This window comes from Oncorhynchus mykiss, chromosome 9, assembly GCF_013265735.2.
Source record: "Oncorhynchus mykiss isolate Arlee chromosome 9, USDA_OmykA_1.1, whole genome shotgun sequence".
Lineage (NCBI taxonomy): Eukaryota > Metazoa > Chordata > Actinopteri > Salmoniformes > Salmonidae > Oncorhynchus > Oncorhynchus mykiss.
In genome coordinates, this window is record NC_048573.1 from 61,100,174 (window position 1) to 61,112,786 (window position 12,613).

Genomic DNA, 12,613 nt, shown 5'->3' on the forward strand with positions numbered 1-12,613 from the left:
TTAATTAATACAAATTTCTTAAAATCAATCCCATATACTATGTTCTTACAAAAAAGTTTCAAATTCTCTAGTATAACCACTATTGAAGGCTATCAAATACTTCTCAAAGAATCCCTCTGGTGGTCAAACTAACACCACCTAGCATTAATGGTAACAATGGCTGACAATTAAATAACATGCCATAGAATTCTGCAGCAGCCCGCAAGGTGTGCTGCAGTATTGAGCAATGTTTAAAGGAGGAACCATTGTATATTCTGCTGTGAATCAAAAATACACTTGCAGATTTTGAATCTGCACGCTCTCTGCGTTCTGTCACTGTTGTCTCATTTTAGAAAGTTTTGTCAATTTGTAGAAAGAGATTTGCAAGTAAATATTTGATTTGCACTCTGCGGGCACGACCTTTTACTCCTGACCAATCAGTTCCCTTTACCAAAACCACAGCCACCTAACCATTGGCTGGATTGTTCCATCAATCAAATACTAGGAAGTAGCAACAGGCAGTGGAATGAAGCAGTTTGACAAAAAGTGTTCGAAAGTCAGTAGCAAGTCTTTAAAATATAGCTAGCAAATATAGCTATAGTTAATAGTTTTTATTTTCTAGAAACATTAGCAACACTGCAGCGATGATGGAGTTAGCTAGCTACCTTTCCCCCAGCAGTTTCAATTTAGTTAGCCATCTAGCTAGCCAATGGCATTTATTTAAACTTTATCAATCAGATGGTTAATTAGCAAAGATATATGTTTTCCCCTCACATCTGATAAAGCTAGCCAGTTGATAGCCTCTGACATTCATCCTAGCTTTACTATCTAATGCAATAACGGGTGTCAATGCAATGACTGGTCTAGAGTTCGTCTGAAATGAACCATTATATTTCACATGATAAAAAAACGACTGTCACGCCTTTTCACTCCCCCCAAAAATCAATATGCACAGAAAAAAGAGACAATTACCTTCAATTAGATCATTTTGGTTAAATGTATTCCTCCTTTCTTGCTCATGTGGTTGGCTACTTTCTGAAATTTTATTGAGGGAACAATCCAGAAATGTTAGGTGGCTGTTGTTTTGGCGGAGGGATCTCATTGGTCAGGAGCATTTTATTTATTTTACTAGGCAAGTCAGTTAAGAACAAATTCTTATTTTCAATAACAGCCTAGGAACAGTGGGTTAACTGCCTTGTTCAGGGCAGAACAACAGATTTTTACCTCGTCAGATCGGGGATTTGATCTTTCAACCTTTCGGTTACTAGTCCAATGCTATAACCACTAGGCTACCTGCCGCCCCATAAAAGGTGGACCCAGAGCACAAGTCAAAATTGGCCTTTCGAATCTCTTTCTACAAATGCACAAAACTTTCTACAATGAGACATCAGTGACAGAACTCCAAGAGCAGAACTCCAAGTGTATTTTTGATTCACAGCAAAATATTCATAGTCGTAAATGGACTTGCAATAATTATGAAAATAAATGATGCTTGCAAATCTAATTGAATGTATTGAAATGTCATGTTACAAGTTTGCAACTGTTGTTACATCTTATACACAGCATGATACAAGCTTGCAAAATGTAATTACACATTTGCGAATTGTACTTGCAACCCCAAAACTCACGCAGTTCTGTCATCATTATAATCCCATAGATTTCAGTGAGTGTGTGCGTATGGAATATGTGAATATGGTTTTATGATTTCCGTGAGTGTCAAATAACATTTTATTTGTCACATGCTTCGTAGACAATGGGTATAGACTAACAGTGAAACGTTTACTTACGGGTCATTTTCCAACAATGCAGAGTTAAAGACTAGATTTTTTTTTAAATAAAAAATAGTGACACAGTGTATAATGAATAAAAATAACGAGTAAAAATAACATGGTTATATACAGGGAGGACCAGTACCGAGTCGATGTGCAGGTGTACCAGGTAATTGAGGTAGCTATGTACTGTACATACTGTATAGGTAAGGGTAAAGTGACTAGCAGCAGCGTGTGTGTTTGTTTAGAAGTTTTATGGCTTGGGGTTAGAAGCTGTTCAGGGACCTGTTGGTTCCAGACTAGCTGTGTGGTAGCAGAGAGAACAGTCTGCAACTTGGGTGGCTTCCTCTGACACCGCCTGGTATAGAGGTCGTGGATGGCAGGGAGCTCGTAGGCACTATGCTCTGTAGCGCCTTGCGGTCAGATGCCAAGCAGTTGCCATACCAAATGGGGATGCAGCCATGCTCTCGATGGTGCAGCAGTATAACTTTTTGAGGATCTGAGGGCCCATGCCAAATATTTTCAGCCTCCTAAGGATGAAGAGGTGTGGTCGTGCCCTCTTCACGACTGTGTTGATGTGTTTGGACCATGATAGATCCTTAATGTTGTGTCCGTTTTCCTGTAGTCCACGATCAAGTCCTTTGTCACACTGACGTTGAGGGAGAGGTTGTTGTCTTGGCACCACACTGCAAGGTCTCTGACCTCCTCCCTATAGGCTGTCTCATCCCCATCTTTTCCTCTTCAGAGGGCCTGGTCTATGGTAGGGTGTCGGCGATTAGGGCCTGGTCTGGGGTGAGCAGTGTCCTGCGCCGCCGAGTCATTGAAGTAAAATTCTTCATCCAAATCGAGGTTAGTGATCATTGTTCTGATGTCCAGCAGATATTTTCAGTCATAGGAAACGATGGCAGAAACATTATGTACAAAAAAAGTTAAGATCAGTGCAAAAAAAACCACACAGAATAGCATAATTGGTCAGTAGTCTGTAAAATGGCAGCTATACATCCCAGTGGCATCAAGTGTGAGCAGCTGTGTGTGGTGTGAGCAGATGTACCTGGTGTGTGTGTGTGTGTGTGTGTGTGTGTGGGAGGGAGGGTTCAGTGGATGACTCATCCCAGTATAATTCTGACTCACCAGTCCAGGGACACACCAAAGCCCAGGCACAGCACAGCATATCACAGCAATGTGCGTGACGCCATGCACTTTTACAGGCCTCTCAGCTATGCAGCGCAATATGAAGCAGGTAGGCAGATGAGACCGGGGGCAGCGCTTCTTGTTGACCAGCTGCATCTTCAAAGCAGAACCTCTCTCAGCCTATCAGACGAGCCAGAGCCAGCAGGCAGCCTGGTATGTCTCAATTAGGTACTCATTGGGACAGTGAGTCATGGTTGGGGTCAACTCCAAATATACAGCTGTGGTGCTAGTTCACTTGTGGTATCGTAAAGCCTGATGTGAATTTACTTCGTTTTCAGCAAATGTGTACTAATGATGTATGCCTCAGACAGACAGATGGCTCGATACGCAAGTCACACCAGCATTATATTACCATTGCACTCACACAAACCTACTACAGTATGCCCTGCTCACTCACTAACTCGGGTTCTTACACGCGCTCTTTCTTACATACCCAAACGAGGAGGACCAGCTGCCTTAAGAGGGGTTAAACCCAACCAGTAAGAAAAGGGGTGTGGAGAAAGAAGGAGGGAGCGGGAGAGAGAGGGTGAGAGAGAGGGGAAGAGAGAGGGAGAGAGAGAGAGAGGAGGGAGAGAGAGGGGAAGAGAGAGGGAGAGAGAGAGGGGGGGGGGAGAGGGAGGGCAAAGGAGAGGGGCCATATAAAACCAGCGGAACACAAGCCACCCTTTATCCTGCCTGTCTGTCACGCTCTGCGAGCATTCACAGGAAACACACACAGGCTCCCCCAGCGCTCAAACACTCACTTACTTAGCTCTCTCTTTCTCTCTCACACACTCCTACAGGGAAACACACACAGACACCGGCTGCACTCACAAAGGACTGGAGGATGGCTGTGTCCATGAGAAGAATGAATGGGTCCTGGCGAGGGTTGACTCTAGCCCTGGTTCTCTGTGCTCTGTTCCTACACAGTGAGTAGTACATCTCTTTACACCTCTCTACCTCATGGCTCAAAAGTTATGTGTCTTACATGCTCAATCTTGAACTATGGATAACTCTAGTAAACTAACTCTAAGCATGGTACCTCAATTAACCTAAGCCTGACTGACCCAGGTATAGATGACCCAGGTATAGCAAGCCATGGGAGTGTTTATGAGCATGTGCAACATGCTGTGCAACATGAATTCCTAACTTAAACTTTACCCCGAGAGATGAACATGCTAATAAAATGTTCCATAATGTAATTTAAATTATCTTAAATTACATATGGCTTTTTCACAAGTGAGTTCTGTAATACTTTTGTTATTATGGTGTGGCATGAGGCAGCTATGAGCTCTTAGGAGTTTAGGGCTGGTAAAAAAGTTGCGGGTGTAGCTAGTCGACACAATGGGGAAAGTTGCCATTAAAAATAATGATGAACTACATCCTGAGAACAGAGAACAGTGTGTGTGTGTGTGTGTGTGTGTGTGTGTGTGTGTGTGTGTGTGTGTGTGTGTGTGTGTGTGTGTGTGTGTGTGTAAGCACACACTTTGAAGGGATGGAACGCTCACTCCTTCTAAAACATTTTCTGCTCATTTCAGATGTAGGTCCATCAGGCAGCTTTTACTCAGATGAAATCTTTTTAAATTGGGGAAATATACTTCTGGAAGTTCAATTTGATCTTCGCAGTGTGTTTGGGGGCTTTTCATCTGTGTTTCCAGAAGTTTAATAGGAGAAGGAAGTTCATCCTGTGTTTGTTTCCTGCTTCTCCTGTGGAGATGCATCCTGTTTATACTATTAGCCAGCAGGATGGGTGGGAAGAATGAATGGATGTAAGTGAAAGAGAGATATGGGAATGTGACTCAGCAGGGAGTACAATTACATCCACAAGATGACAGCCCTTAGGTGGTGGAAACTGTCATACAGTGTGTGTGGTGGGTATTTCTGTTTATACGGGTACCTCTCTTTTCCTCATGTCGGGAAGGTGTGAGTGGAAGCTTCAGCTATCAGATCCAAACCACACTCTTAAGTCTGTTAATATAGATGATAATTGCCTGGTGATGTTATGGTTTGAAGATGAGACTGGTGGGACTGGTGTTGGTTCGGTCTGCGTGATGACTTCTCCAGAACTCCATAGTGGCTCATCTGGGCACTGGGATGGTAAAACATAAGCTCTTTGGCACAGTGTAAACTGGGGGAACACTATGCCAGACTAACCAGAAGGATGGAAAGGAACATACGCACGGCACATTAGAAAGGCACATTAAGATTAATCTTAATCTGAAACAGAGACACAGGTATTGTGCTTTTACTATGCCTTTAATTGTAGGCTATTTAATTACTTTATTTGGAGTCTCCTTACAAATGGTTATTAGATGTTCAACTAACTATCAACTATTTAGATCAATATTGTGAAATTGTTTGAAATAAAACCCTTACATGAGTAGAACGTTTCCCATTCCTGCCCAGGTTAACAGCTCTTGGGTTTCACTTTGAGAATAGCACAGGGATGTTGCCACAAGCCCTCCCTATATCCTCCTCCATTCCAGACCACACTCCACCAATCACACTAACCTGCTACATAGTTGACACTTGTGTGCCACCGCCACTGCTATGTGAATTTGCCAAGGAATGGTCAGCATAAGGTATTGGAACACAACATTGGAACATTTCTGCCAAACTCGGGAACATAATCAACTGTAGATGGTTGCCATGGTGATTCAGTTGTGTGTGTACGGCATAGGTGACTTGTGTTTTGTAGGAGCTGGTGGTACTGATTTTAAAATAATGTGTCCCATATCTGCCCCCATGATCCCTGTCATATATCTGCCCCCATGATCCCTGTCCCATATCTGCCCCCATGATCCCTGTCCCATATCTGCCCCCATGATCCCTGTCCCATATCTGCCCCCATGATCCCTGTCCCATATCTGCCCCCATGATCCCTGTCCCATATCTGCCCCCATGATCCCTGTCCCATATCTGCCCCCATTATCCCCCCTTTTCAACCACTTTTCTAAACTACAGCTCTCTGGCTGTACAGACATAAAGAGGTTGGAAGTCAAGTTCCATGATGTCAGTGTTCTCCAGAAGAATACTACTTTAATGTTTCACGGTCAGTTAACATTGTCTCTATATTGGGGAGTTTAAATTATTTTTAGATTTAAAAAAAAAAATGTTTGTTACTTTTACGCCTTTTTCTCCCCAATTTTGTGGTATCCAATTGGTAGTTACAGTCTTGACTCATCGCTGCAACTCCCGTAGAGACTCAGGAGAGACGGTCAAGACCCGAAAGAACATTGAGACCAACCACATGACCCCCAGGCACTGGAGAAACACAACCCAACCAAGCCGCACTGCTTCTTGACACAATACCCACTTAACCCAGAAGCCAGCCGCACCAATGTGTCGAAGGAAACACTGTGCACCTGGTGACCCAGCCCGCCACAGGATTTGCTAGTGCGCGATGGCATAAGGACATACCAGCCGGCAAAACTCTCCCCTAACCCAGATAACTCTAGGAAAATTGTTCGCCGCCCCATGGGTCTCCCGGTCGGCTGCAACAGAGCCCGGACTCGAACCCAGAATCTCTAGTGGCGCAGCTAGCACTGTGATGCGATGCCTTAGACCACTGCACCACTCAGGAGGCCCAGAAGTTGTTTTTTTTTATCATGTCTTGGTGTTTTGATGAATCCAGCATCAGTTCAGAGGACAGTTGTGGTCTTGTTCATGGAGGGTATTTGCTGTGGATAAGGTTTAATCAATGGCACAGTGGATTTAGGGTTAGTGATGTCATTAGCCCAGAGAGGGAATTAGAGGAGAACAGCTGATTCCAGGGTTCGACTAAAGAACCTTCTTTGTGCTTCTACTCAGAAGAGCCGGACATGACCCATACAGTACATGCCTCTGGATATATCTGGAAACCAATAAACTCATTTCCCAGGGGCCACTGGGCTTATCTTTCATACAAATATGCGTGTTTGTGGATAGTCTGATAGCAGCATAGCATGCAAAGCCTGCATCTGGGGAGAGAACATTGAGACCAACCACATGACCCCAAACACTGGAGATCCACTGTGGTGAGTTACAGTTGGAGGCTACAGTTACAGTTGAGCTGTATCTACAGCAGTTGCAGCATGGCTATGGTGACTAAAAGTTGACAGTGGGTAACTGAGATGGGAGCCTCTGTGTAGCCATTAGGGCTCCTAAGCACCTGACAACGGAAGGCCATGCATTCCAATGGTACGTGTAGGGCTCAGATGTTGCAGCAGGAATGCCAATGCAAACCTTTTTTTAGAGGTGTCGGCCACTGACTGAGACAGATGGGGAGAGATCGAAAGAGTAAGAGAGAGACGAAGAGAAAAGAGAGAAGAAGACAGAGGGGGGGGGGGGGGGGGGGGGGATTTCTATGACTCAACTCAATGGTGAAAGTGTTAAGCTGAACTAACATTCTACTCTTATCCAAGCCAGATGTTCAAACTACACACTTTCATCACAAACACTGATTGAGTTTATGTTCCCGTTTCCCGTGGCTTTGATTTAGCAGTTATGTAGACTCTCAAATATTTAGCAGTGAAATGGGCTGGGTTAGAAATGCTGCATGATGTCATACCAATGCCTCATGGAATACATTTCATGTTAGGAGCCCTAGTTTTCTGTGGATAGAGGGAAAACAAGCTAGCTTTAGAGCCATATGGAGAGAGAGAAAAACACGTGAACGTGTTTAATTTCACGGCTGGTACTCCAGGAGCTGCATCATTTGTGCCACTAATTCAGTGCCTGTGGCACAGTAGAGTGAGCCATTGTGATGTCTGTATTCCAAAGTATTCACCACCATTCCAACTTGGGTGAAAGAGGGACAGACACAATGTGCATTCCTATGATTTGGGGGAATACAATCCTTGTCTCTCCTCACACCAGATCCTTTACAAGGGTGGCAGGGTAGCCTATTGGTTAGAGTGTTGGACTAGTAACTAAAAAGGTTGCAAGTTCAAATCCCCGAGCTGACAAGGTACAAGTCTGTCGTTCTTCCCCTGAACAGGAAAGATAGCTCCATCATGTGTTAGTTGATTGGACATCTGAATACCAGTATTGGGAGTGAGATGGGTTCTGTGCGAATGGACATCAGACTGCATTCAGTTCAGACAACATTTCCGACCAACATAAACAAGTGCAGAATATTGACCCTCTTTTTTTCTCATGGTCCTCAGTTATTGACTAGCATTCCATCAGTCCCAAGTCAGGATGGTGAACGTGGACTCATGTCATCCAGAGGAGGGTGTGGGGCTTTTTACTTAACAGTCTGGCAGATGACTGTGTTATGTCAGAGGGAGCAGGGTGTTGGGTGCATGTTCCATCCTCGTGGGCCTATAGTCACGATCCAAAGATCATGAGACCACATCATTAGAGCTGGATTACAGTTAAATGGCAGTTGCCTCAGTGGTTTTGTAAAATGTAATAGGTACCAGTCAAAATAAAGTTGAAATAATTGTTTGTCAGTGTCAATCTGGCTAGAGGGTTTGACAGGAAAACTTCCCTTTGTCCATTCTATGGCCTCACACTCTGAACTACATCAACACACTCCACAAGTAACTGTTCTGTTCAACAGAACATCTTCATTTGGGCTTTGGCTTCTATCAACCCTATTCCAAAGAAAACTTATTAAAAAAGGCAACAAAACCAAGGATAAGAACAATCACAATTGCCCAGAATGCAATTGCCCAGAACCCTTCTAGGGCAATGAACCAGACAAATACAAAATACTTTACCCAACTAAACAGTCTTAATGAATTACAGACGGTATGTTACCATTCAAATCATCCTCTCCTCATTATGCTGTTTCTAGCAATCTTTATGTTCCATGATCCGCTGGCACCCTAGTGCAGTTTTATAGCTGTTAGGGCTTTAACAATGTCTGCGTCCCAAATGACACCCTATTCCCTACATAGTGCACTACTTTTCACCATGGCCAATATGGAGTTAGTCAAAAGTAGTGCACTATATAGGGAATAGGGTGCCATTGGGATTCAAACGAGGAGCAACAACCCTCTCCCCTCCTCCTAGTTCTCTTTGATTTCAACACACCACAGCAACCTTGGACAGGGAGCAGAATCACTTGGGAGCTTGTAGACAACAGTCTTCCACACTCAAGTCATACAGAGTTAAACTAATGAACAACCCTGAAATTAGGGGAAATTTCAAAAGATCGACATGGAGTATGTGCGTCATCACCAATGCTTGTTACATGAGCTCAGGCAGCAATGAAAGCTTATCACAAACTTACTTAGCTCATGTTTGGAAGATCACAGGTCATGGTAATGTCACAGACTGTCAGCATATAAGAACACAGCAGGTTTACAATAACAGTAAGTATATGACAAGTATGTCATCTAAGGCAAGGCATGCTTGTCAGGAGAAGGCAGAGGGAGGCATGCCTCTTCATGGTGGTGTGTACAATTTAGCCTGAGGAATAAAGGGTCTTTTAATGAGGCTTGGCTGAGGCCCTTTCACTGCTAGAGTAATTGCTCCTTGTAATTAATGTTCAGCTAGAAATGCTTCGGTCGTTGGGGCCCTTCTCTATGCTGCTGACTAATTGAAAACATAAGATTACATCCTGTTTCTGCTTTGGATGGAACTGGGACTTTCTGTTCTCATGGTAGTTTGAGGGAGAGAGAGTGAGAGAGTGTGAGGTCTCCTCTATGAGTTTAACCAGGCAGTGTGTCTTTTACTCTTCCCACCATCCTTCTGCTTTTACTTTTTCCCTCCTTAATCCAAACCATTGTATAAAGCTAGCCATTGGAGGGGAACTGTACATTTACATATCCTCTAACACAACCTCTCCCCTTTCACTTCCTACTCTGATGTCAAAAAGCTGTTGGAAGCCACCCAGCAACATCTGCACTCAGCAACAGTAACAGCCCAGGCAGCTTTGGTTCTGACAGTGGGAGCTGTGAGGCAAAGAACAAGCCTGTCAGAGCAGCTGGTATTTGGGCTTGTGTCCCAAATGGCACCCTATTCCCAATATAGTGTTCTAGGCTACTTTGACCGGAGTCCTTGTGTAAAAAGCAGTGCACTATGTAGGGAATGGGATGTCATTTTGGATCACAACCTTGGTATAGAGGAACGAGGCCTGGCCTATCCTTCAGTTATGAGATGGACGGTCTATTTAGGAAACTGAGGTTTTATGTTACGGAGGGGCTGCCTGTCCAAATTTAGATGACAGCATTGTTAGCGTTGAAGAAATACCAGAGCCATGTTTCAGACCATTTTTCAAACCCAAAACAAAGCCTCATCCACGTTTCTTCTCTTTGCTCTCGAGTGGATTCCAATAGCAGTGTAGAGTGTAGAGATGTATAGCCAGCAGAGGTGGAAATCTAGTGGCAGTATACTTACTGTAATATGCCTGTGGCATTATGAACCATTAGCTTTGACTGGTGGCTCTCTCTCTCTTTCGTGTCATTGTGTGGTTATTGGTGAACCTGCTGTGTGTGTCTCTTTGGGAGGCCTGCTGGATGTTCTGGGTATTATTGATGGGCCCGATCTCCTCAGCTCTGAGGCTTAGTGAGGTCACAGTGTGCCAAGTGACGTAAGAGCCATTTCCTGTCCAAGGATGTGCATGGACAATGTTCCAACGTCTGTCGCTAATTCACAACAAAAAGTCACCCTGTTCATCCTGACCATCCTGGTTTCAGAAGCATAAATTGTTATCAAGTTATTTTCATGTAGACAGAGCATGGGACCCGGTGACTGTTCCAACGCAGGTTTTTTCCAGATTGTGGTTTGGTGTTTTGACTGGCCGTCTGGTCACAGGAGAGGAAAAACTGTAAGCTGTATTTGGTTACCAGGGAAACAGTTTTTCTGGCCAGTGCTTCATGCAGGGCAGGCTGGTGTGGCTGTCTAGTAGCTACAGACTGGCAGAACAGAACAGGGGTGTCCACATTGTTCTACTATAGGCTACATGGACACCTAAAGGAAGGTATCCCAGTACAGAGGGGCTCAGTTGACTTGCTGACTAGTAGGAATGGGATCCCTGTCCAGCCTCCCTGTACATTCCTCTGGCCGCAGGCATTCTCTGGAGGCTCTGGAAGCCTGGAGGAAATCCACCCTGGCCTGGGTCTGAGGTGACAGTCTAGCCTCGGAGAATCAGGGAAGTCAGGGTTCTACTACTGACATCTGGAGGTGGGAGAATTAAAGACTGGGACTGGGAGGGGTGCAGCAGGCAGGTGGTAACAGCCAAGGTGCCGTCTCTGTGGCTTGGGTGGGGAGGCGAGCCCAGGCTGTAGGATGAGCCTGAGGCCTGTCTGTCTCTGAGTGGCTGCATGACGTCAAAAGATCTCCTGATCATCTCTCTAAGACTAGGCAGGGCCAGGGAGAGAGTCGGACCATGGTTCCCCAGGGAGACTGACATCAGCTGGGCTAGATCCCACCCTGTTGGAGGCCCCCAGGACCCAACCCTGCTACAGGCCAGTCACGGGCACATCTCCAGCCCTCCCCAGAGAAGAACCAGGCCCTAATTAGAGGTTAGAGAGGCCACGCAACAGGACTTTCGTCTCGTGCTCTCTGTCTGCCCCTTTAATTCAGTGTAGAGATGTTTGTTTTGGTTCAGTCATTATCCTCCTTCCCCACCCTGCATCCCTTACACTGGGAATATAGGAAGGGTCAGAGATGGCTATCACAATAGTAAAAGGTTGTAGAAGGAAGTGCAGAAGGAAAAAGGAGAACACAGTGAGTAAGTGGGTAAAGACGTCTTCACAATAAATCATCAAAAATGTCACAATATTTACATTTTAGACTCTCTTATATCGAGAGCGAGCATCTAGAAAAGCCCAGTAAATCAGGGTTTAATGGTCTGTAATTAAGGCATTGTTGAAAGCAGAAAGATGTTGTGCGGAGTAAACATGATGCCACACAGCTTGTTGATCTTTCCACACAACATTGCTCCTGGTTGGGCTGGGGAGTCAGCTGAGTTCTGGCCCCCTAAGCCAGATCGGTTACAGCAGCCAAATGGCAAAAGTCACATCCTCCTGGGGATATGGAGACACACACTGGTTAATTTTCTAGTGCTGCACTGGAGCATGAATTGCATGTTACACTGTTCTCCATGACCTCTTCCATTAGGTGAGCTTTTCAAGATGTCTCTATGTTTCCGTTGGTCCTGCTGTGATCACACAGAGGTTTTCTCAGAGTTGAGCTGTCATTACCTGGCCTGGATCCTGTCATGTCTACTCTATGTGTGTGTGTGTGTGTGTGTGTGTGTGTGTGTGTGTGTGTGTGTGTGTTCCCTGTGGACTTAGGTAACTGGCTTCCCTGTTCCTGAGCCATAGCTAGCCACAGCCTCACTACACTACTCTGCCACGTGCTGCAGCAGTGCGAAGCAAACAAATTATAATCTTGCCATTTTTCCCTTCTGCACCCATACAAAATCTGGCAACCACATTTTATGCGTTTCTTTATGAAGGCCCGAGCTGCTCATGAGCACAATGAGACAATCTGTTCCGTTGGTGCCATGATGACATCAGTGAGGGGCCAGGAAACGCTCTCCACAGGGCTGGATGGGGCTGTGGAGAGGACAGACCTGGACCCTGTCCTGAAAGGAGCTGGACACATGCACGCACACTCTGCACAAACACAGAACCACACCCAAAGTCTTAAACTCAAAGTCTTAAACTTGCACTGTTAGAATCTGTCCTCAAGTTCATCAAGTAAAAAGAGAACGGCTTGCCTGTATTTACTGATTCTTTGGTTGAAGTTTACTTGTC

General features: G+C 44.9%; 1 protein-coding gene across 2 annotated transcripts in view; it reads left to right on the plus strand.

Moving 5' to 3' along the window:
- The first annotated feature begins 3,593 nt into the window (after positions 1–3,593).
- LOC110532569 overlaps positions 3,594–12,613 on the plus strand; it is a 52,937-nt gene continuing 43,917 nt past the window's right edge. For both annotated transcript variants that reach the window (XM_021616576.2, XM_021616577.2), the window contains exon 1: positions 3,594–3,847. In XM_021616576.2, coding sequence (XP_021472251.2) covers positions 3,766–3,847 — 82 coding nt within the window. In that variant the 5' untranslated portion in view covers positions 3,594–3,765. The remainder of the gene's footprint in view (positions 3,848–12,613) is intronic.